Source organism: Merops nubicus, unplaced genomic scaffold (assembly GCF_000691845.1).
Source record: "Merops nubicus isolate BGI_N331 unplaced genomic scaffold, ASM69184v1 scaffold195, whole genome shotgun sequence".
Classification (NCBI taxonomy): Eukaryota; Metazoa; Chordata; class Aves; order Coraciiformes; family Meropidae; genus Merops; species Merops nubicus.
This window is the reverse complement of record NW_008607467.1, coordinates 273,770-297,325: the sequence shown is the minus strand read 5'-3', so window position 1 is coordinate 297,325 and position 23,556 is coordinate 273,770. Positions and strand designations below refer to the sequence as shown.

The 23,556-nt window shown below is 38.9% G+C and overlaps 1 protein-coding gene across 1 annotated transcript in view; it reads right to left on the bottom strand.

Moving 5' to 3' along the window:
* Nucleotides 1-23,556, bottom strand: part of LOC103772597 (RNA-binding motif, single-stranded-interacting protein 3) — a 352,252-nt gene that overhangs the window by 118,226 nt on the left and 210,470 nt on the right. The window contains exon 5 of the mRNA XM_008939933.1: nucleotides 20,201-20,280. Coding sequence (XP_008938181.1) covers nucleotides 20,201-20,280 — 80 coding nt within the window. The remainder of the gene's footprint in view (nucleotides 1-20,200; nucleotides 20,281-23,556) is intronic.

Below are 23,556 nucleotides of genomic sequence, written 5' to 3'. Positions count from 1 at the left end.
ACTGACTTTAAAAGGTTGCCACCCCAAGCTACCAGACTAGTTTTCTACAGCTGGTTTAAGAAACACAAACAACTCCACAATGCTAAAATAAATGAAACCAAACCGAACAGTGCAATCATTGACAGTACTGTTGGAGGAAAAGAAACCACAAACTGAATAAAATGTGAAAATCAAACCTTTCCAGCACTGCAGTCGGGTCACAAAAACTCTTTAGGGCATCCCAGCAAACGATGGATATTCTCTTTGCCAATAACAGGACTTATGCACAGAACACATTGTGTACATAAGTTATGTGAAGTGATGAAAGGAGGATGAAGAGAAGAGGATGTGTGCACTTCAAGAGGAACAAAGACATCAAGAGTAAGGGAATGTAACCAGAAGGAACTTTCTAATGGCACTAAAGAGATTACTCAGGCTCAGAGAGACAGATGACAGCGTATGCCGAGGTAGGTGGTTAAAGGCAGACTACAGGTATACATTCAATACAATAAAACACTGAGGAAAAAAAGAGAAGCAGTCATGTTAATGAACCTCTTTTCCGTAAAACCCTTTTCCACCTTTTGTCCTTTTTAATGCAAACTGTGTACATAAATGTGTGTAAGGAATTTTAATGAGATGTACACTTTAAATGTATTAAAATGAATTATGCAGGAAAGCAGCAGGAGAGCAACAGATGTACAGATTCAAGGGTGACATGCTTAGTTTCACTTGATGAATGTTTGTTTTGTTGTTTTGAAAAATTAATGTAATGAAATATTTAAAGTGAACAAGAAACTTTAAAATTGACTTGAGGGATGGATTACTTCCTTACAAGGACAGGGTTTTATTAGTGAAAATAAACTCCTGGCATCAGAATCAGGACTCCATGAATCATAGATCTGTTTGTGTTGGAAGGGATGTGAAGATCATCTAGTTCCAAACCCCCTGCCATGGACAGGGACACCTCCCACTAGACCAGGTTGCTCAAAGCTCCATCCAACCTGGCCTTGAATACTTCCAGGGAGGGGGAATCCACAAATTCCCTGGGCAACCTATTCCCGTGTCTCACCAACTTCACAGTAAAGAATCTCTTCCTAATATCTAATCTAAACCTACCCCGTTTCGGATCTAGACTTTTACCCCTCATCCTATCAGTGCACTCCCTGATGAAGGCCTCCCTTTAAGTACTGGAAGGCTTAAAGTCTCCCTGAAGGCTTCTCTTCTCCAGGCTGAACAATCCCAACTCTCTCAGCCTGTCCTCACAGGGGAGGTGCTCCAGTCCCTTGATCATCTTCATGGCCCTCCTCCAGATGTGCTCAAGCAGGTTCACATCTGTCTTAGGCTGGGGGCCTCAGAGCTGAACACAGCACTCCAGGTGGAGTCTCGAAAGAGCTGAGCAGATGGCGAGAATCACCTCCCTCAACCTGTCCTCACACTTCTTTGGATGCAGCCCAGGATGTGGCTGGCTTTCTGATCTGCTAGCACACATTGGTAGCTCATACTCGGTTTTTCCCCTAGCAACACTCCCAAGTCCTCTCCCACAGAGCTGCTCTCAAGCTCTCAATTCACTGAACAACCATTGAATTACTCTACACATTTTAGGAATGTCTTACAGACCGTGTTTCCAAATTATGCTATGACACCTCTTATGGACCATGAGGCCAGAGAACAAGGTCTTCACAGCCAACTTACAGGGCAGTGTTTCTAATCAAACAGGTGACAATATGATAATCTTCAAAAAATCTGAAGATCGACAAAAGACCAAGTCTGTCTTTTGGTCCAAAAAAAATAGCTGGACCACTGCTTTTACCTATACCAAATAGAGACAGTAATAATTCTAGAAACACCATTAGCATTTAATGATCTTCCTTCCAGGCACTTAACCAAATGAAGGAACTAGAAAGTTATTATAATCCTGCCATCTCATATTTCTGTTATTAAAAGTGTCTGTTCTCTTATCTAAAGCATGATTTTTGTGAGATTTCTTTAAAGCAGTGGAACTTTGGGTCATTTTCCCCTTTGAAAACTACCTTCAGGTATTTGAATTTAGGCATTAAACCAAAAGGACATCTGAAAATCAAACAAGAGATTCTCTGCCTGGGCTCTTCAGCTTTCACTGGCAAGAACTATGAAAGAGTCACATATGTATGCTTGATTCCCCACTGCAGCTTGTACAGCATACAGATAAAAAGCAAATACTAAGCCTCCAATTCCTCAGCCTGAGGTAAAATCCCAGAATTGTAAATAAGAGTGAAGTTGTAATGCCCAATGGAAAGTGATTGTGAACAAAGCAACAAACAGGAATTATTAACCTTGCCCACAGCACCTCAGAGAATCTGAAAATTTTTATTATATTCAAAGAATAAGAATGTTCTTGACAATATCTAGCCCCTCTTCCATGAGAAAATTGTTCATGGAGCAAGTAAGAACAGAAGAGTTTATGATGACATAACTTGCATGCCGAGCCTTTGAAATGATAGCCTCGTGAGAACGAACATGAATCAGAAGGATTCTTTGATTTTTCTTTGTTAAAAAAAAACCACAAAAACACAACACAAAAACCTCCCATTGTCCAGTACTGTGCTCTTTACCATTTAAAATGGCTGGTGGCCAAGAAATGGAAACTAACCATGTACAAATGACACAGCAGCAAGGTTGTTCTCTAAAAACAAAAGAACTTTTTGTGGGCTACTAATGTTCCTTGACTCTAATCCATCTATGAACAGATAACAGCAGCAGCAATGAAAAACCTTCTGGATAAAACCATATAATTGCATAAGTGGAAATCGTATAGTTTTTGCAACAATTTAACCTCAAACCTTATCTGCGTATCAACTAGACATCCTCTCTTGATCTATAAGGGATCCACAAGCAGAACACAATTACATGATGGACTTTACCAAAGTATATTTTAGTTTCATGAAAATTCAATTAAACAACAGAGTGCAATTATCTGTTTACTGCCAAACAGGCACTTCACATTAGTTCAGCTCTGCTTTGCTGAACTGTGTTCAACTGCTCAAAGCATTCAAATGTTTCATTATGAGATTTCATCAGACACCCCTGGCTCCAGCACCATGGCACAGAAAATGGGAGGCACAATGCCCACTGCTCTCCATATTTTGGCTGCTCCTTTTCAAAAGCTGCCCCTGCTCTCTACAGAAACTGTTTACCAGTATATCAAAGGATAGCTTCATATATATATTGTTTGCATTATCCATATCTTATCTAGGCTGCTCCCTCCCTCCTTTTTTTAGCATGGAAAATCAAAAATTAACCGTACCACCTTTGCTTTTGTCTCACTTCAGTCATGATGCCTAAAAAAGTCAACAACAATGGTATTTTATACTTTATTAACCTCATGCAGCCTTACATCCTGGTGTAAATTCCCACCAGTGCACACAAAGACACCCTGTCACTGCACAGCTGAGCTGGCATCCACATGCTGATGGCACAAGACATGTCTGATTGAACTGCTGTTTAAAACTGAAACTCCTGATGGAGCCAGAAAAAGCCTGGATCCTGGGAAATGTTTTAAGTGAGCTGTCCCCTTTCTTGAAGCAAACAGATCTCAGATCTGAAATGTCACGCACAATTACCCTAGAGTCCTTGACACTGAATCTCCAAATAACTCCCGGTATCAAGTAGGCTCTCCTCTTCCTCAGACAACTTTCAGGACTTGATTTTAGTGAAGTACAAGATTTGTATTTCATACCTATGGGCTAAAATGAGAGCCATGAAAACACGGAAAAAGGTACGTACAACATTCATTCTTACAAATTACACAGCAGAATACATACTACAAAACAAATAGTAAGAAAGGCTCATTATACAGGCTACCTAAAGATTTCCAGGCTGCTTTTTATCCAGTCTGTGTTTAGGACTTGTCTAATGAGGACAAAATACTGATTTGACAAAATCCTTTGTGATGGCAGAGCGGGACTGACAGCTGCCAAGACTCCTTGGCACTCCAGGGACAAGGAGGTTGGTGCATTGTGGGCCAGCAGCAGGGTTCTGTGTTTCTATGGGACTCAGAAAGTAAGGCAGTGAGGTGGCTCATGATATCAAGAGGCTGCTTTGATAGCCACATGCATGGGCTACTATCACAATGGCCATCAGAACAGTCTTCTGATGCTCCACGTCTCAAAAGCGAACCAGAGCAAGCAGGATCCAGAGAAGCAGAAGCTTCTGTCCTATGGGGGGCATGCTAAAGAAGAACTTCACTGAGCCATGGACTGGATCACTGTCCTTGAGAAAGAAAAGCAATGGACCAAGAAAAGGGACATCTGCGATGATATCTTTGTCATCACCAGTACTTGTGGAAATGATGACGGCGTGGACACCATGAAGCAAAGCAACAAGAGTTGAATTCATGTAGGTGCACCCACTGATATTCCCTATAGGCATATGTTCTCATCCTCTCTGTGCCCAGGTAAGAGGGGTAGTCATTCATGTGAAGAATGTATTAAGCTCACTGTGATCACCAGTGATCACTAGTGCTGGTCTGAGAGGGGTGTAGAAAATCACTGGCGAACACATCCTCCTTGGAAAAAGGCACAGAGGAGACTGGCACAGGTGAGGCATGTGCTTGTGAAGCTCACAGAAGAATACAGGGGGTGACCACAGCCTTGTAAAAAAAGCTGAACTGAGCTCAACACAAAGGGCACCATCAAGTGACCTCTGTTTACATAAACAGCACTAATAGCTCTGTGGATCATGTGCTTGTGTAAACAGACTTCCTGGAGTTAGTCCAAAAGGTGTGCCTGTCCTCCTCAGCCAACCAGACCAGTACGGAGGAAGGACAAGTCTCAGACACCTATAAAGTATAAACTATGGACAACTAATACGACAAACCTGGAAAAAGGCAGTATGCTTGAGATGGCTTCAAGCCACATTTGTGACTGGGAATATTCAGTGTCATGGTGGTGAAGCACAGAGAACGGCCCTGGGAAACACATTCCTACTGTGACTCCACTGTCTATTACAATGGCTACAACCTCCTTGTGTTGTAGTTTCAGCATATTACCGTATTGCTCTTCTAAACCACAAACCCACAAAATGTCAAATATCTTTAAATAAGTATATCTGATATTAAAACACTGAACTCTACTTGTGTGAAATATCTGAAGGAACCTGGTCAGTGAGTATTAGACTCTGGCAATCAGAAAGAGTCTCAGAAGGAAAAATGTTTTATGGGGGCTGTTAAAATGATACTACTCACAATTTAGAGCTCAGAGACTCCAAACCTACCCTTTTTTATTTTTATGCAATGAAAAAAACAATATTCCTAACAAAGAATATAAACAGATTAGATGAAAATCTTCTCCCTCAATCATGTAGTAATAGCCATGGGAAAGCAGTGGTGATGCCATTAAGGGTCTATTCCCCAGCATCTTCCTCACGTGAGCTTACAAGCCAAAGACATTCGCAGAAATGTCATTGCACTCCACATGGAAATGAGCAACCAATTTTAAAGGCAAATAAAGGCAGGAGGTGAAGAAGGCATTAGAAAAATAAAATTGAAAAAAAAAAAAAAAAAAAGGAGGGGAAGTCTTCTAACCAGGAAATTAAAACCAGGATCTAACAAAAGCCTTAAGCATGTTTCTAATTTTGGCAAAGGAGGAGACTCAGCATCTTAAAGACTGTCCTTTTGTCTGGAACAGAGCTTTGAGATTTCCAAACAGGCATCAAGCAGTGAAAAATTTCAACATGCAGAAAAAAAGAATGAAACAGAAGACAAAATAGCAAAAGAAAAGCCTATCAGGATGTCGAATGCAATGAACTGTGCTGAGAACTGGCTGTTTTTAAGATTGACTCAACTTTTAAAAGATAGCACGGAAGAGGAACTGTTTTAGGTTGATAGATGCTTTAGATTTCTAAACAAGAGAAAACAGGAAATACCTAAGGAATTGTTATTTTGGTTTTGGCAGATATTAGGGACAGACCTTTAAAGTGCCACAAGAGCAAAAGGATATCCTCTTCGAAAGGAACATGAGTCCTTTCCTAAGAGCTAAGCTCGATTGCAGAAGCCTGTAAAAACAAACCGATGACTGTGAATTTTAACATTCATGGCTCAATTCCCCTTCCAGCTTAGCTGAGGTCTAATTCCAAGAGACAGGTATTTCAGTACAAAAGCACAGGCCAACAAATTACAAGCAGTATCCAGATGGCAGATGCAGGCAACAACGGTCTCAAAAATCGGCACACAATGGTAAAAAAAAGGAAACTTAATGCCTTAAAAAGGATTACCTAGGAAAACAAATTTATAATCTCTGAAACCAAAATAAAGCCCATCAAACCCATCAAAACAAACACAATGTGACTTTAAAAAGAATTAATGAGCTTGAACTCAGATGTAGGATTAAAACCAAGATTTCTTTGAGATCCACTCACGGAAAAGTATATGGAAAAGCTATGCATTAATTATTTTTATTATTTTAGCACTCCAAACTTCCCACATGCTATCAAGCATATTCCCCCTTTTTTGGTCTCACCTTTCCTGTCATAAAGAATAGCCAAATATTATCACAGTATATTGTCCTGTGAGTCAAATCTTTTGGAAGATGCTCAAGTATTAGGGACATCAAATGGAATGGAAATAGCTATGCATATTTAACAAACAAAAATATTCAAAGTATAAAAATAACAGAACTGCTTTTTTACTGTAACTGGGTGTCAATAAGCCTTTACAAATACAGTGAACGGAGAAGTTCTTAGCTTGTTCAAACAATTCAGATAAATTGATTTTTATCTATCCAAATTTATTAACTTTCATTTTTCTTTAAGAAAAAGATTCAAACCCATCTTTCAAAACCTCAGCAGATGCTAGAAAATGAACTTCGCTCTTTCACTCAGCTGCTCTTCTACTCTTTAAATAGAATGTTCAGACCTGAGAGACCACTGCTGTTCAGTACAAAAATCAAGCATGTTCTTAAAATTTGAGTAAGGATTACTTAAGCGTGTGCTAAGAAACCTTTCTTGATCAAGGTCATCAGCGATATTTCAGGGGAAAAAAAAAAACCACCATATATACATTTATATACACACATAGTCCTGTGAGAATCAGCTTTGATGAGAAATGGGCTTGCCAACAATTCTGGCATGACAGGTGGGACCACAGCTCAAATTTTCCCAGATTGTTAGGCTGTATCTTCATCTACAAAAGTCAACAATGCAAGGCATATTCAAGTCAACATCTTTCACATGTATCAAAGCTGAAAAATCCCAAGCTAAGCAGACAAAGCAAGATGAGCAGCTGTCATATGGATTTAGCTCCAATGATACAAACTTGTTATCAAAAGAGATTATCAGACAACAGCAGTTTCTCCTGTCTAACCCATCACAGCATAAAACATTAAGCAATTCTGACTCTGCATTGAGAAAAGTACAGCAAAGGGTAGGCTCTAGGTCCAAGCCATTGGCACCGGTCTGCCTACCAAGAGTGAAGGATTCCATGCTGTGCCATCAGCTGGCAAAGCCTTCCTTCAGGATCGGATAAGTGACAAGATGCAGATGGTGTCTGAGCTCGTGCTGCAGGCGCACGACACGTAGATGCAGGACAGTATTTACAAGAAGTTCAGTGCAGCTGAGGTTGTTCAAAACCGGTGGAGGAAAATTTTTGAAATGCTGACATAAAAGAGACAGTGACAGCAAGGCAATGCCAGGGGAGACAGGAGACAGGAGTGCAGGGAAGACACACTGCACAAAGCCTGCTGGAAACATGTGATGGACAACCATTTTATTGATCAAGATACTCTCTCCAAGGTGCTCAGCAGCCAGGAAAGTGAGATCCAGTCAGCTGTTCTTTGAGTAGTTGATTGTGCAAGTTAAGCTCAGTCTTACCAAGAAAGCAGCAGGTTAAGTAACACTAACGAAATGAGGATTAAAAGAAAGAGCAAACCTATGGTATTTCCAACAGCAGCAGCTCTCTCACAGAAAGCATGCACTGTGGAGTTGCCACTGTGGTACCTAACAAAGATCTTTCTGAGCACAGGTCTGGTGGAAGGATTTGCAACCTAACTAACCTGGTGTCATATGGTCCCCTGACTGATCTTTCTCTGCCACACCCCCCTTAGATGGAATCCGTCAGCTGTGTTAAGATAACAGAGTTATTCTGATTCCTTAACTAGTGTTCCTAAGTTCTGACAGCCACATTTAATTTTACCAAATGTTCTTGTGCTGGCTAAAGTCTTTCATGATGCCTCCTTAGGGCACTATTACATGTTTCAGATTGATCCTGGACTCCTTGGGATTCATTGTGTTCCTGGAAAAAGGGCTAATTACAATGGCAATTTTGTACAGCATTTACGGCTAGTCTCTGCCTGTAGTGCTCTTCCCTTGCAGAAGGTTAGAAACATGAAAACAAAGAGAATTAAGGTTGTGTTTGTTCTCAGTCGTGCAGCAATCAGGCGGCAAGGTTTGCATATTCACTGCTAGGCACAGGATCTGATGCATGAGAAAGGGTAATGAGATAACAAATTAGCCATTGATTCAGTGGTGACTGAAAACCATTATGTGGTGACTGCTCTTTTTTGGGGGTCTGTTTGAAGTATGTTGGTGGTCCCCATATATTTCCTAGGAGAAAAACATCTGCTGAACAAAAACACTATCAAAATCAATAAATAACATCTTTTTGAAACTCTCAGCTCAAAGGAAGGGTGGATCTTTTTCCTGATCCTGAGCTGATCTCCCTTGTGTAACAAATAGAAGCTTTCAGCTTCCAAGTTGTTTTTGCTGGATAAGGAAACAGTTTATTTCTCAGGTCTGACAGTCTGGCTCCATCTATTAATTTTCATACACTTGGTTATATTAATGTTGATTAATGGTCAATAGTTTCAGTTAAGCATAGAAACCTTCAATACCTAAGCATCCACACAATTTAATGGGATTGATGTACCTCTCACTCAAACCACTTAAAAAAAAGTGTTAATGATGTTAAATTAGGAATGGATACTGGAATACTATGGAGCCCATTTACAAAAAAAAAAGCCTTCTGTACATCACTACTCTGATGTCCAGAAAAAGCTTCTGATATCAACAATCATATAAAATGGTCAGATCAGAAGAATCCTGAGTCAGTTCTCTCATTATGTACACTTTTAAGGATGCTGAACATTCTTTAATTTTCCAAAGCCGTGTCTTGAGAGATCAACTTTAAAACTAAGTTTTGGACATACTCCAGTATCTTCAGTGTTTTCCACCTTGAACTATTACTGTCTCATCTATATCTTTTATTTTCTTAGCACTGAAATAAAAACCCAGTTTGGATGAAATGTACTAGTACACAATGCTAAACCTGGGTCATGGTACACACAAAAGGACTGTATTTGGGTGAAACTACAGGGAGGCAAAACATATACTTACATGCATGAGAAACTGCCTACCAACACCTCAATCACAAAACAAAATGTACTCAGGATTTTTAGTGACTATTCTTTCTTATATTATATGCAGTATGCTGAAACACAGTTAACTCATACAGAAAAGGAAAAACTGTTCATCCTAAGCTTGCATCCACCACACACCACATCCATTGGAATCACGATTTCCTAAAGCAAAGGCAAGTTTCTTGATTTTGCTGTCCACACACAGGGAGAATACTCTCTGATTTTAGAGAATCCAGCTCATTTTCCCCTGGTTTCTATTAGAGCCAACCTCGGGGCTAGTTTGAAACAAGATAAATTAGAGATGGAAATAACCAATGACATCAACTGCTGCACCAGTAAAAGACACATTCACAATTTATTTACTTCCGTGCTACCAGGCTTCTTTTGAAGATCTCAAATATTGAGTCTTTCATTACACTGTAATGTAAAACTCAGCTGACGGAGAATTTCTTGAATGAAGAGCACTTTGGATGGCAGGAATTCACTCGTGGTGCTGTTATAATGGGTGAGCTTGGAGGTGGAAATCCAGACAAGAATACAGTTAGGTTGCTGGATCATATTTTCTTAATTTGAATATGTACTTCAAAAATTTATAGTGTCAGCTCTAAATGACAAAACTTCACACTTGATCAAAAAGTTATAGCATTTACTGAAAGAGGGGGAGAGAAGGAGGGGAAGAGGAAGGAAAGAGAGTAAGAGGGGAAAGGAAGACAGGAAAAAAGGAAATTAAACGGGAAAAGGGGAGAAGGAATGAAGGAAAAGGGAAAAGGAGGGGGACAGGGGAAAGAAGGGGGACAGGGAAAGGGAAAGGGAAAGTCTCAGAATCAGTAAATTTGCAGTGCAATCAAAAAGTTAAATTATACCTATTCCCCTCCCCTTTTATTTTTCAGTTAATTTTTCTTTACTGAAGAGCAGCAATTCTGGAAATACTGTATACTCAAGGATTATAAACAGGGTGGTGGGGGAAGAGGTACGTATGAAATGCTGTTTTAATGAGCTTTAACAAAAAGGATAAATGAAGAATCAGATATCAAGCACCTTTCCCCTCCCTCTTGATGTCTTTTACATTGTAGAAGGCATCACAGACACTAAAGCAGTCCTAGTAAAACATAGGCTGGTTTGCCCCTCTTTCAAGTTCCAGTGATTGAACTTGGGAAAGACCTTTCTATGATCTTGTGATCAATTGCTGCTATTCAAACAAGAAAAACTAACAGAAATGGTCAAGAAATGGGGCTTTTACAGCTGCTAAGGACTGCTACCCAGCATAATGATCTTGTTGTGATTAAAAAAAAAAAAATCTCTAATCAAATGTTAGCCTCCTGATTTCACAGTGCTTCGGGGCTGAATTGCCTTTCTTTGCTCTGCAGTACCATTTGAGAAGGAAAAGGGGGAGGGAGCCTTCAATGACACAAAAAGCTCCGGGCATTCAAAGCATATGGAAATTGCTGTTGTGATACCTCTCATCTTTCTTTATCTGGATGAATCACAAAGGGAAAGATCTTCACACACTACTTCAGACACTTCATGCCACTTCATGTTTGGTGGGAGGGGCAGAGGTGGAGCCCCACAGAAGAGTCCTCAATGCTCCTCTGGTGGCAGGGAAAGGTTTACTTTTGGAGGCAGGGAAAGTGGAAGAAAGGCAAGATCAGGAAGGGAGGACAGGCCCTGTATATTCCCTTTCTTGTTATACATGCCTTCTCTGTCTTATGACACTGCCTTTCTCGATACACAGTCCTTCCTAAAGGCATTAGCACCAAATTTCTCCCAGAACACTTACAGACACACCAAACACCTGCAGGCTGACTTCTGCTCAGAAAAGCACTCAGAAGTTCAGACACACCCTCTCCTCCAAGCCACCTAATTCTTCACAAGCTCTGCAAGTAAAAATGGATGCAGAGAAAAGCCGCCATACCAGCCCTGACGGAGCAAACCCACCTGAAACCCCCTGTGAGGCTGTCTGCCACCCAGGCATGTTTGAAAGCAGTAGCCACCGTGTCCCCGTTGAGCCCTGCAGGCAGCACACACCAAGCACACATCACCTGGCCGCTTACTGATTTACAGCGGTGTTCCAAAATGTGTGAAAGATCAATGCTCCAGGTTTATTGGGACATGTGAAAAGCTCAATCCCAGAGGCTTCCACTTCTGGCTGAAATATGGATGCCCAAAGGAGTGTGCCGAAAAATAGCTATTTGTACACTGTTAAGCTTCAATAAAACTTTTTTTTTGTTTAGGTTACCTAGAACTTACAGGGCAAAGGATCAGGTTGAAACTTCTGATTTAAACTGAACTATACTTCAAATTTTAAAATGTTTAATATGAAAACAAGTGGAAGTGGGGAAGGGAAGGACTGAGGGAGGGAGGGAAGAATTTTTCTGTGACAGGGCTGAAAGGGAAACAACTTTCCTTGGTTAAAAAAATAAAAGACCATGTAAACCAGTTGCTGGATATTACTGAGCATAACACACCATGAGTTCAAGTGGTTAGTCTGTGCTCAGCTAGACTGATAACGTTGCTCAAGTCAGCTTTTAAAATTAATTTTAAACTAGCTGGCTCAGGTGTGACAACGCTACACTGCAGCAGTAGGGCTTGCAAAGCAGATGTGCTCCATCATTTAAAGTGTCCTGAAGGGACTAATAAAGTAATGCAGGAGAGGAAGAAACAGGAGGAGTTGTGCCACTGCTGGCCTCCATTGAAGCAAAAGCAGAATTCCTCCCTGAAATCTGAATCATGTACAAATGACTTTACAATGTTCCACATCATTTCATGCTTTGGTTTGCATGTTTCTATTTGTTTGTTTTGCTTTGTTTTAAATTGTCAGCCCTTTAGACCTGAACAATCTGAAATTCAAGCTGTGAATCTCACTGGCTCATAAACTCTGCCTGCCATAACACCTGCGCAATTCATCTGTCTTATCTTGGGTTTTACAAGTGCATCCAAGGAACAGCACTGTCCCTGGACCAAAAACTTGTCGACACTTCTCCTGCTGATGTATGAGGCACAACAGAATTCAGTGCATGCTCTCAGCTGGTGCTGGTTATGCAGCAGTAACGTACAGTAACGTATAGAAGAGATGTTTTTGCTCATAAGCAAATATAACTGCCATTGCATATAAAGGGAATGGGTTTGCTGAATTAGAAGATTTACATAGTCACTGTTCACAGAAAAAATGCACTTTAAGCTAGAAGTAAAATGTATATATTAAAATTACTTTTGATAAATTGTGACAGTCCATTACAACTAGATATTATGAATGAGAAAGGAACATAATTCTTCCTTTATGTTGCAGACTTCTGGAAATCTTAGGAAAGATGACAGGTGATACTGCGACAGAAAGAAACAAGGAATGATCTTTTCTCATTTATATGCCATCTTGTTCTCTAATTTCAATCTTATAAACTAATAGAAAGATCTGCATACAAACTGCAGTAATGTTGTTTTATACATCATGACATGAATTACTCCAATGCCACAAATAAACTGATCTTATGCATTCTTTATTACTTCTAGTTATAAAATGATTAAAAAAAAAAAAAAACTGTGGAATAATTTCTTATTAATTATACAGCCAGATTACAAAAATCAGTATTTCATAATACGGTTATTTAAAATGGAAAAGCAGATTATTCTTTTCCTAAGAACTCACAGACCAGTGCAAGCTCAAATAAAAGACATAAATATGTAGCACATCTGAACTCTAAGACTGTCCCTATCTTCAACATCCTTATATATTTCTGTAAAAGCAAGCCTTAGACAATGTCAGTCTCTGTCTTCATGCAAATGAAGACACAAATTCCCTGATGAGCCCAAACTACGTGATTTAGCACATATGCACACTTCCTAATATCTGAAACACAAATTAACCCAACTCATGTTCCTCCAAATAAGTGCATACCAGTTATTGGGGTTTACTGGGTAAACATCTAGTTCTGTACACTCCTAGTCCAAGGGAGTCTTTGTTTGAGCAAAATGGAAGTGAGATCAAGAATTGAGCAGATAGAATTTATATTTTTTTCTAGGAGGTACCTCATGCCTTTAAAAAAAACATATAATCTTAAAAATACAAGAAATCTAGGAAAGCTGGAATGGATCTTTGCAACTTAACATAGAAATGTGTGATATGAAATCAGAAGCATCTACATAAATGTCAGCACAGCAAGGACAACTGAAGGTTACATAAACATAATGCTGGAGAAATTAAGGAGTTAAAGACATAAATCTGTCTTGCTTAGTGATAGAGAATGACACACTTCACATCTGAAATTCTCAAGAATGCTATAAAGCAACACAAATACCATCTAACTTTAAAAGGCTGTCTTCAAAAGGAAGAAGGCAGTCCAAGAAACTCTGGATTTCAGCTGAAGTCAAAACCTATTAGAGATGTATTGCTGAAGAGCTGGTACAGGCTGCATTAACTAAAAGTGGTATTTGGCCAAGTACCTGAAGGAGGGCTAAGCCAGGAACCTCCACTGATGGTGTGTAACAGCCATGGCTATAAAAGGGAGAGCAGAACATGGAGCACTAATGAGGTTGACCACACCACAGGAGCCTTCATGAGCCCCAAAACAAAGCCACAGAGACCTAACCAGGGAACTGCTTTCTAAGCAAAAGGGTTTGTGTATTCTAATAATTCAGTAGCTATTCTGTAGTTTCTTGCTTAGAAAGCCCATCTTTATGACCTTCCCCTGCTATATACGATGTTAACCATCATCTGACGTTCAAAAAATGAAACTCTATTCCTCTAGGGACACTGTCTTCTGACAGCTGCATATACCACTAAAGCACCTATTAACATCCAACATGACCCAGGCAACAGGTCCACAGAGCCCATTCTGCGCCAGAGCTGTTTGTCAGGGACACCCAGGCTGGGGACTGCTGTTGGCACAGTGCTGAGGATGCAGGAAACACCTGGATCCAAAGGTGGCGTCACAGTCATCAGCAGGACTTAGGCAGGACAATAATGGAATTTAAAATTTTAACTGTCTGTTGAAGATGAAGACTGGGAACCACCAGAAGTTCAAAGGATGTTTAGAGGATTCTAGATGTAAAAGAAATTTCTGCCAGCAATGAGCTGAGCATTCATGGACCACAGAAAGAGAAAGATAAGAGTGATTTTATAAAAAATTACAGCCAGAAATTGGAAACAGGACAAAGAAACATAAAATTTGTTAAACAGGTTTTTTTTAAAAAGGCCTTTACATGTATTATATTTTTCAATACAGTAGGGAAGGATTTTTATACTGTAGTCAGCAGATAACAATGAAAATATTTACAAAACTGAATTCATAGAAGGCAGACAATATAAAAGATTCAGTTAACATTAACAACACATAGGAAATGTTTTAACATGTAAATGTTTTTTTTTAAAACATATGTTTGAAGCTAACTACAAACCAGTATCCAGTTTCTAGATTTGGCTGTTCTTTTGTCATGTTTCAAATGTCAAATACATATACATACATACATAGAGCAAGACAGAAAGACATAGCTATTTACAGTAATGTATTACTTAAATGAGGCAAACTCCTCAAGCATACAGTTTTGGCAGATTTTTTCAGCATTTTATGCATATAAATGAAGAGACAATTAAAAGATAAAGCACCAAACTAAGAGAGGGGCTAAAATGTTATCAAACAAAATTTAAAGTAAATTCATTCCGATATCATTTGTTCATCTACTAAGAGAAAACCAACAGAAAATACAGCTACTATGCATTGCACAGTTAACCCTCAACTGAAATACTGTTTTCTCATGACCATTTTATCCACAATCTCCTAGAAAACTTGCTGTTCAAAATACATTATTCCATGTTCTAAGTCAACCTCTCTGAAGCCAAGATTAAGTATTTGAATTTATTCTCCGTGGTTGCAGGATCTAAGAGATAACCTAAAAGAAATATTTAAACTAAGGAGAGAGGCAGAACATATCCATTCATTATGGTGAAATGAGTCTGTAAAAATGCAGTGCTTGGGAACTTTTCAAGAGAAAAATGCACGGCCAATAATGATTAAAGCAAGAGCTATTTGTAAATACATCTGGGTTTCTGCAGATAATTTCTTTCATTTAAGAGTTTCTGCTCTAGTACAAGTGAATTCCAAAATGCCACATTTGCTTGTTACATGTCGAGCTCTTAACCTACACAAGAATAGTACTTCCCACTTTTTTCTTATTGTCAGATATTTGTAACCTAGTGTTAAAATTAGCAATAAAAGCCACACAGAGTTACTATGAAAGAGGAAGATTCTCAACCATGCATTCTAGCACTTATGTCTCACTTTTTTTGAGATTTTCCCTGAAATAGGAATTGGCCTAATGTCCTCTGACAGCCAAAAGTATTTACAAAGCAAATGAAATTTAGGAACAGCTATATTGACTAGAAAATGCTGTGAGAGAGCATAATGGACGTATCAGCAGAGGATAATTACCACAGCTGAGGCATGTTCCTGTAAAATTCCAGAGAGAAAAGTAAGAACTCACTGTCTTTGCATTAATTCAAAAAAGAGAAAATGAAGTTTTTTAAAGGCATCCAAGGATACTGGAAGATGAACAAAAACTCTATGTAAAGACTGTACTCTAAGCTTGTCCATCCAAAGAGAAATCAATTTGTTACTGACAGAAAAGGTAGGAATTTTTACTCAAATTCAGTGATTGCAAAATGTGATAGATTAGCAAGATTTCACACAAAGTCTCCTATTCACTGACAGAAAGACATGCAGCACAGAAAGACTGAGGGCAAGTTACCTTCATTAGTACTGCCCTTCACATCTTGACAGAGACATACAGTGCTACAGTCTGATGCATTCATTGGCTGACTTCTCTTTCACTGGCAATACAGGGCCTATAAAATTAGTTTCACATGAGGCTTCAATCTCTACAGGAAGAAAACATACCCAGTGGCTGGTCTATATATCTCAAAAAAGCAGTGCTAGTAAAGGGAAAACAAAAACCAACACACACACACACAAAACCAAACCAAACCAAAACAACAAACAAACAAACAACCATAAAAACAGTAAAAAAAAATAATCACTCAAAGCTAGTCAGAATATCTGTGAAATCCACTTGGAATCTGTCAAGCACTGAAAGTCTGCAGATTTTTGGTGATAACTGTACTTCCTCAGTCTGGAAGAAATGCACAGGTATTAACTAATTATTTATGGGACAACCCCTTATTTTGTACTGTATATCTAAGACTAAGCATCATGAAATGCTCATTAGTTGAGCAAGTAGAACAGTGGAGCATGTTTAGAGCAGAACAAAGCCAAAGAGCAGAACAGAGAAGCACCCTGTACAAGACTTCACTAACACAGACAGAACACTGCTTAGCTTGCCCAGGCACTACACATCTGACCAGCAAAACTTTTCAAGTGCAGAAAATAACTTTTACACAGTCATTGGATTGAAGCAGAGTGGTCTGGAGCTGCAAGTGCTCAGCTTTACAAATTTTAAGAGACAAGGGACAGCAGTTCAAGTCAGAAAGTCAAAAAAGGAATGATATATTATTGCCAGAGTGCCTTGTATGTTCTCTTTTCCTTGCAGACACAACACTGCTTTAACCTTTCCTGCCGTATTGTTGGCCCAGGTCAGCTTAGATTTGTGACTCCTGGCCGGGCTCAAACATCCAGGTACACAACAGTGATTCTACTGTAATTTCTACTGTATTTCCAACAACAAAAAAGCCCATCCAATTCAATTTACATCTCATTTGCCAAGGATACACCATTTCAGAAAGAGCTCTCTATTCAAAATGAATGTTTGAGATAACGCTTTGGGAGGATATAACTAGGTCATGGCCCATAGTTTATTCACTATGAAGCCAGAGGGACGGTGTCCAGTTTTTCTGATGGATTGTTCAGCATCCTGTGAAAGCTACTTACCCCAGTCCTCCTTTCATCATGATTTGGTAACCAGGCATGACCGCCCCCACAACACATGAACATTCTGTCCTACAGATGTGGTATTCCCACACGCATACATCCTACTGTGTCACCAGGATCACATCCTGGGGAACACAGCTGGGGAGCACACTATGGATGGAAGCTAGCTGCCAAAACAGTTTGTCTGGTCCACAGTCTCACTGTCTCAGGAACCAAGGCAGCACAAAATGGCCTGCAGCCAGGCTGATTTCTTTCTCGATGGGCTTCATGCAACCTTCCGTTAGCTGTCAAGCCTGAATCAGAACATCAGAGCTTGGGTGAGAGGAGACTGGGACAAAAATGTAAAACCCTTCCAGTTCACTGCTACACCTGAATCAAATCCAGTTTAAAATTCTAAATCAATTTAATTTAACCCTAAAAGGATTGATTAAATTTCTCTCACAGTAAGATCATGTCTTTCAGCAGTAGAGGTTAATAAAAGATAGTGTTGCATTCTTCTGCTAATGGTTCTCTGGTTCATCATTTTTTAACTGAAATCCATAAAGACATCACAGCAATAACTAGAGATGATTTTCTTTCTATGTCAATTACTGAGATGCTGGGAGGATAATTTTCAGACTCTGATTGTGATTTTCCAAGTACACTAGGAGACTTGATTTTCCTTACTTCTCCATGCAGCAAGATAAGGAACTGCCAGGAGGATGCTTCTATCTTTGATGAGAAGCTTAAATACAGGTTCATAACACAGATGTATAAACTGAGTAGAAGCTCTAACAGGAATCTATGACAAGAAGAAGAAAGCAGGATTGGGTGGTTTTTGCACTGGATCAAAGGTAAATGAATATGAGTGGCCGGTATCACTTGAATTGACCCTACTCAAGTGATAAATCCCATTTATCATCTGTCTCCGTAAGAAGAGGTATGAATAAAAAAAAAAATCTTTAAAATATGTATTTCAAGAGTTCCCTTCTCTAATAATGAGGCACAAATATTCTCTTTTATGTGGATCAAATACCCAACAATCATTTCTAATTATCTGTGTTTGGAGCTACAAAATCTCTCCTCCAATAAAGAGGGACAAAATAAGATCTTACAGACATCTAGTGCATAGTTGAGTGAGTTCAGCTACTGGTTCAGTGCCTTTGCCCCATGATGCATTATGCCTTACCTGCATCTGAATGATACAATGGTAAATTAAATTTCTCAGCTCATCCTTGCAACTAAATATCATCTGATGACAACAATCATGAGAGAAACATAGTAGACAATTTTTTCCACATGGACACCTTCTTCAAGAAATTAAGAGCTGATTCATGTCCTTTAATTGAGATATCGACAAAATTTATAACCATTAATATTCAATTCGGTGTATGTCTTGGAACAAAACTAAGTAATTCTATTACTCCTACTTTGGTCATAGACTCCTATTTTGATGTTCCACACTGTTGATGTTGAATACCCTGTACATTCCTGACTAATTTAAAAAAACAAAACAACAAACTTTCCACTTTTAGCTTTCATTCTTTAACATGTGGCCTTTTTTGTCTCAAGCAAGCACTTTAAGAATATTCTGCTTTATTGCTGGCTCAAGTGACATGTCCTCTCTGAGACAACCAGGAATGGGACCATGGAGCACCCAGGGTTACAATGACAAAGCTGCACTTACTGATTCCACGCTATTTACACTCATTCCATTGGGTGTTGCTATTATACTAAACAGATTATGACTTAAGCCTCAATGTATGCATATGGAAAGGCATGGCAGAGTTTTAAGGTGTCTGCCTATGCTTCTTTGCCCATTTTTCTATGCAGCCCAAGTCTGTTGTACTTCATGAAGTTTTCTGTGTGCTTCATTAGCTGGTGTTGAGAAAAATTGTCAGTGACTACTTTTGAGAAAGAAATCCATAAAATGGAACCTTGCAGCTTGTACCAAAAGTTTTATACTCTTTCATGAAGGTGATCTCACTAAAATTTATATGTACATTGCAGCATTCAATTACTGTACACAGTAGCTGTGCAGATGGCTCTCCTTTAATTAGAGTATTTAGTGCATCTTCTGCATAAAGAACTAGGCAATGAATAAGGAGGAATTTAATGAAAGCAACCAAAAAAGGAAATAGCTTAATGGAAGTTAAAAAGAAAAAAAAAGAAAAAAAAAAGATAATAACTTAAGATGCAATTCTTGCAAGGATTTCCTGCTCTTTGGACAATCTGAGGGAGAAGTCTTTGCAGATTTGTGGCCTTGGGGAGGTCTTGTCAAACACTGAGAATCAGGCAACTGATACTAAACTTCTACAGCTAATGGTCATATAGATGACAGCAGAAGAATTCAAAAGCAAGATACTGGCTGGAACTTGGCTTTTGATGTGGCATGGACACACCAATGATTTCTAGGGTATTGTCAGAAAATATCAGGATTTCATTAAGTTATGGCAAGTACAAATGGTATAAAATCACTTTGTATTTGAAATATACTCAGTATTAACAGCTCTTGCTGTTAATACCACTAGCAGTAACTAGTAATATTAACTACTAATTGTAAAAAATAAAAGGTTACTACAATCTGAAATCCTGGCTATTTTCTAACCTGTAATGCAGTTGCTGATCTAGTTATATTCCTATTTTGTTAGAAAAGCACTGGCATTTACTTATGTAGACTTCGCTCTACTTGAAAAAAAACCACACATTATATGCATTTAGAAGTAAAAGATGCAGTAAGACAATATGATTTTTTAATGCACTTAAATTTACTTCTGTCAGGCATAAATGCTTGAATTATACAAACCTGGGCAAGGAAGAAGTTGCTGTGTTTCTTAATGGATAGGCAGGGAAGTCATATGAAAGTCATCTGCCCTTCTTAGCAGGACCAGTAACATAAGCCAACCTCAAAATAAATTCCAACATTTCTGTATCCTAAATTCTTCAGTGAATTTTAAATTTCAGAATGACAGTTAGACTTACCTGGTAGACCGGGTGGGGTTTTCAGATATTTGCCATTAAAATGTTGAATTACTACTTCACATTTTTCTGTAGACTCCATTCTGGAAAAGAGAAGAGAGTGGGATGGGGGTAGAAGCAATATGTGTTACTAGACTGTTATGAAAGTGCTCAGTAAAATTAAAAAGCAAAAGGACAAAAAAAGGACAAGCACAGATGCTGGGAGAAATCTTCAAAGCTCTTCCTGACGACTTCTGCAGAGAAACTGGTTGAGCTCGTTACGGTGTGGTGTGGCTTGTGAGGAGGACCTGCCTCCCCCAAAGCCTGCAGCCGCACTCCTGGCTGTGCGTGAGCTGCAGCAGGGTCAATGAACAGCTCCCTTTTGGCTCCAGGGGATTGCCCTGAACAGGGACATTCTTCATGCGCTCATGTGCTGCTTGGAAAGGCAAAGGATGTGTTTCTAGATTCCTTGTGCACCCAAAATAACTTCAGATGGCATGAAAAAAATCCAAACTCAGGATTCAGAGAAGAACCCAAAGGATTAATCAACAATTATTACAGATAACAATGTTACAAAAAATAACCCGCAAAGACAGACTGTATAGCAAAAACAAAACCAACACATGTATGCCTATTACAATATAAAGCCAAATTTTGGGTGAAGACCTCAATTTACAGGTAATACTAGCCAGGTGAAATGCCTTACTGTTCACCTCATATGACCTCAAAAATAACTTCCAGAATTGAGACATTAAGGCATTAACAGTGAACTGGTACATATATTATTGAAGGAACTGTAAAGAATACAAAGCTACTAGTCAAAGCCCAAACCACGATTATATCATATCTGGGAATTCACCATTCTTTCAAGTCTCATAGACTGACTGTACACTTGTCTACAGAACAGCTGACTTTGCTACAGAGTGAGTATAGAAACTTTGAAGAGAGAAAGGAGAGGAAAGGAAAGCTAATAAGCAAGCAAAAAGAAAAATCATACTGCTTTTGTTTTTCTTAGGAAAATTGCGTTTAAAAACCATGTTCAATGCTCTTTCAATACAGCAGTGCTCTCCACAAAACAACTCCATTGACATATATATTGCTTACTTCTCACCAGTCTAAATCTTTTAAAAATGAATTTATCCACCCTTCCTGTCATATGGTTTTGGGAAAGACTGGGTCACACACGGCAGCAGTTTGTCTCCCAGGGTACAAGTTTATCAGAGTTCAAAGGGACTCCCCCGCCACCACCATCACAAAACAAAACAAAAAAAACCCAGAGTCTTTTATCAGCTTGTTTCAGCTGGAATCATTAAAAATTGTCCCTTCCAGGCTGTATCACTGCATATCTTGTGGGCTGGGCCACTTCTACAAGCACAAAGACGGCAACTTAGATTGTTCACTTCGGCTTAATTCAGATTTAACTAAGCGCATGTCTGTACTGAGCCTTTAAAGAATCTTGTCTCTGAAAGAATAAATGCAATAAAAGTCTGTTTTCTGTAGCTGCAGGCGTTTGGTGTCAAACCATGTTATGTTGCACCACACAGCAGTGACAATTTCATTTTAATACACGGGGTACATTTTAACAAGCCAAAACAGTCCCTGCAAACAATGCAATATATAAGCTGCCAAGTGAAAGAGACTCGGTGCACTTCACGCATTTTATGTGGGAAGAGAATAAAAGTGAAACCCACAGTGTTCTGGGATAACAAGGCCATCACTCGAATAGCACTCTGAAAGAGAATGTGCACATTTTCTTCTCAAGTTTCACAATTAACAGCTCTCAAATGCCATTGCTAGCTATCTGTAATCTGGCACACGCTTCACTGGAAACCAACACTGGCATTATCGACCCTGTTTGAAAAGGCAGCACAATAGACAAAGCTGTCTATACACGTTCCCTTCAGATGTGTTGCTGAGTAACAACTGCATCCACCCCCTGTCTCACCTACCTGAGCCCCCATTTGCTTTCTGCAACACGTGCCTGTGGGGAAGACTTTCCTCCTGGCTGTGTCTAGGCTTGCCAGGCAGCCACTAACTGATCAGGATGGCAACTCTCCCAGGGCCACCTAGAGTATGAACTACCATTTTCATTTGTCCACAATACCTATTTTTTAGAAAGAATCTTTCAAATTGTGTTCTTCAGGATTAGCTCACTGACTGTCTGGGAAGAATGAGGGGTATAAAGCAACCAGATACATTATTAAAATGGCCTGATACCATCACAAGACCCTGGTTTTAGATTAGTTAAAAGTCTGATCAACATCAGCCGGTTAGATGGCAGTGTCTATGACAGGCACCTACTCATAAGCTGAACCTCTCTCTAAACATTGATTCAGATATTCCTCTTTCTCTTCTTACTTCTTTTAGCCCTAAAGACTAGCCATACCTGGGAAGACACACAATAAAAATACACTTTTCTTAGGTCCACACTAATAAATTATACCTACTTTTTCTTCAAAAAGCTGTCACACTCCTCTGTTGTAGAATGTGTTCGGCAGCTTGGGGAAGATGGACAAAATATGCTTTTTGTTCTGAATTTATTCTTCTCATCTCAGATGGAAATGTTTCAAAATATGAAGACTAGCATTTAAAAAAAATATCATTAACAGGAGTATTACAAATTAAAAGTTAGCCTCCAGGGGACGGGTGTTGTATAAAAGAATGTCGGAGAACAGGTAAACTTGGGGGATGAGCACTCAAATCAGTTTTTTAAATGTTGTGTTTTTTTTCAGTGGCAAATGACAATATTCTGTAGAAAACATAAAGATCTTATATGCTTCAAAACCTTCTATGGAAAGGGAGGGATATTCAACTCTCCCAGTCGAAAGGGGAGGATGTCAGCTTCACATGATAATAGCATTTTGCTTCTGATCAGAGCATTCATGAAGAATAATTTTTAAATTCCTTTCAACAGTATGTTTTTAATGCTGATTTTAAGAGGATCTTAGATAATAATTAATGTTTAAATACAACCTGGAGATAACTATAATGCATCTGAATATTATTTTGAAGCAATAAATGCACTGCAGAAAAAAAAAAAAAAAACAAAGCCATAGTTTGCATATTTAAGATCTTTCAGTAGGATTAGTAAAAGAACAAAAAAATGGGGGGGGTTAGGCATGTACCAAAACCAACTAATTTTATGTTCATGCCTTGGTATTAAATATTTATTTTAGATAATTTAAAAATTGTATATTGCTCACTCTACAGAACATAGTGGCTCCAAAGTAGTCTTCACATGTTAAGTAATAGGGAACTTTCAGCATGAAAAAATAAGGAAAAAGATATTTTTCTCAAACTACATGTTTACACATGCTTATTATAAAGATGGGTACACTGTCAAGAAACAACTAAAGAAAATTTATATACAATGAATAACA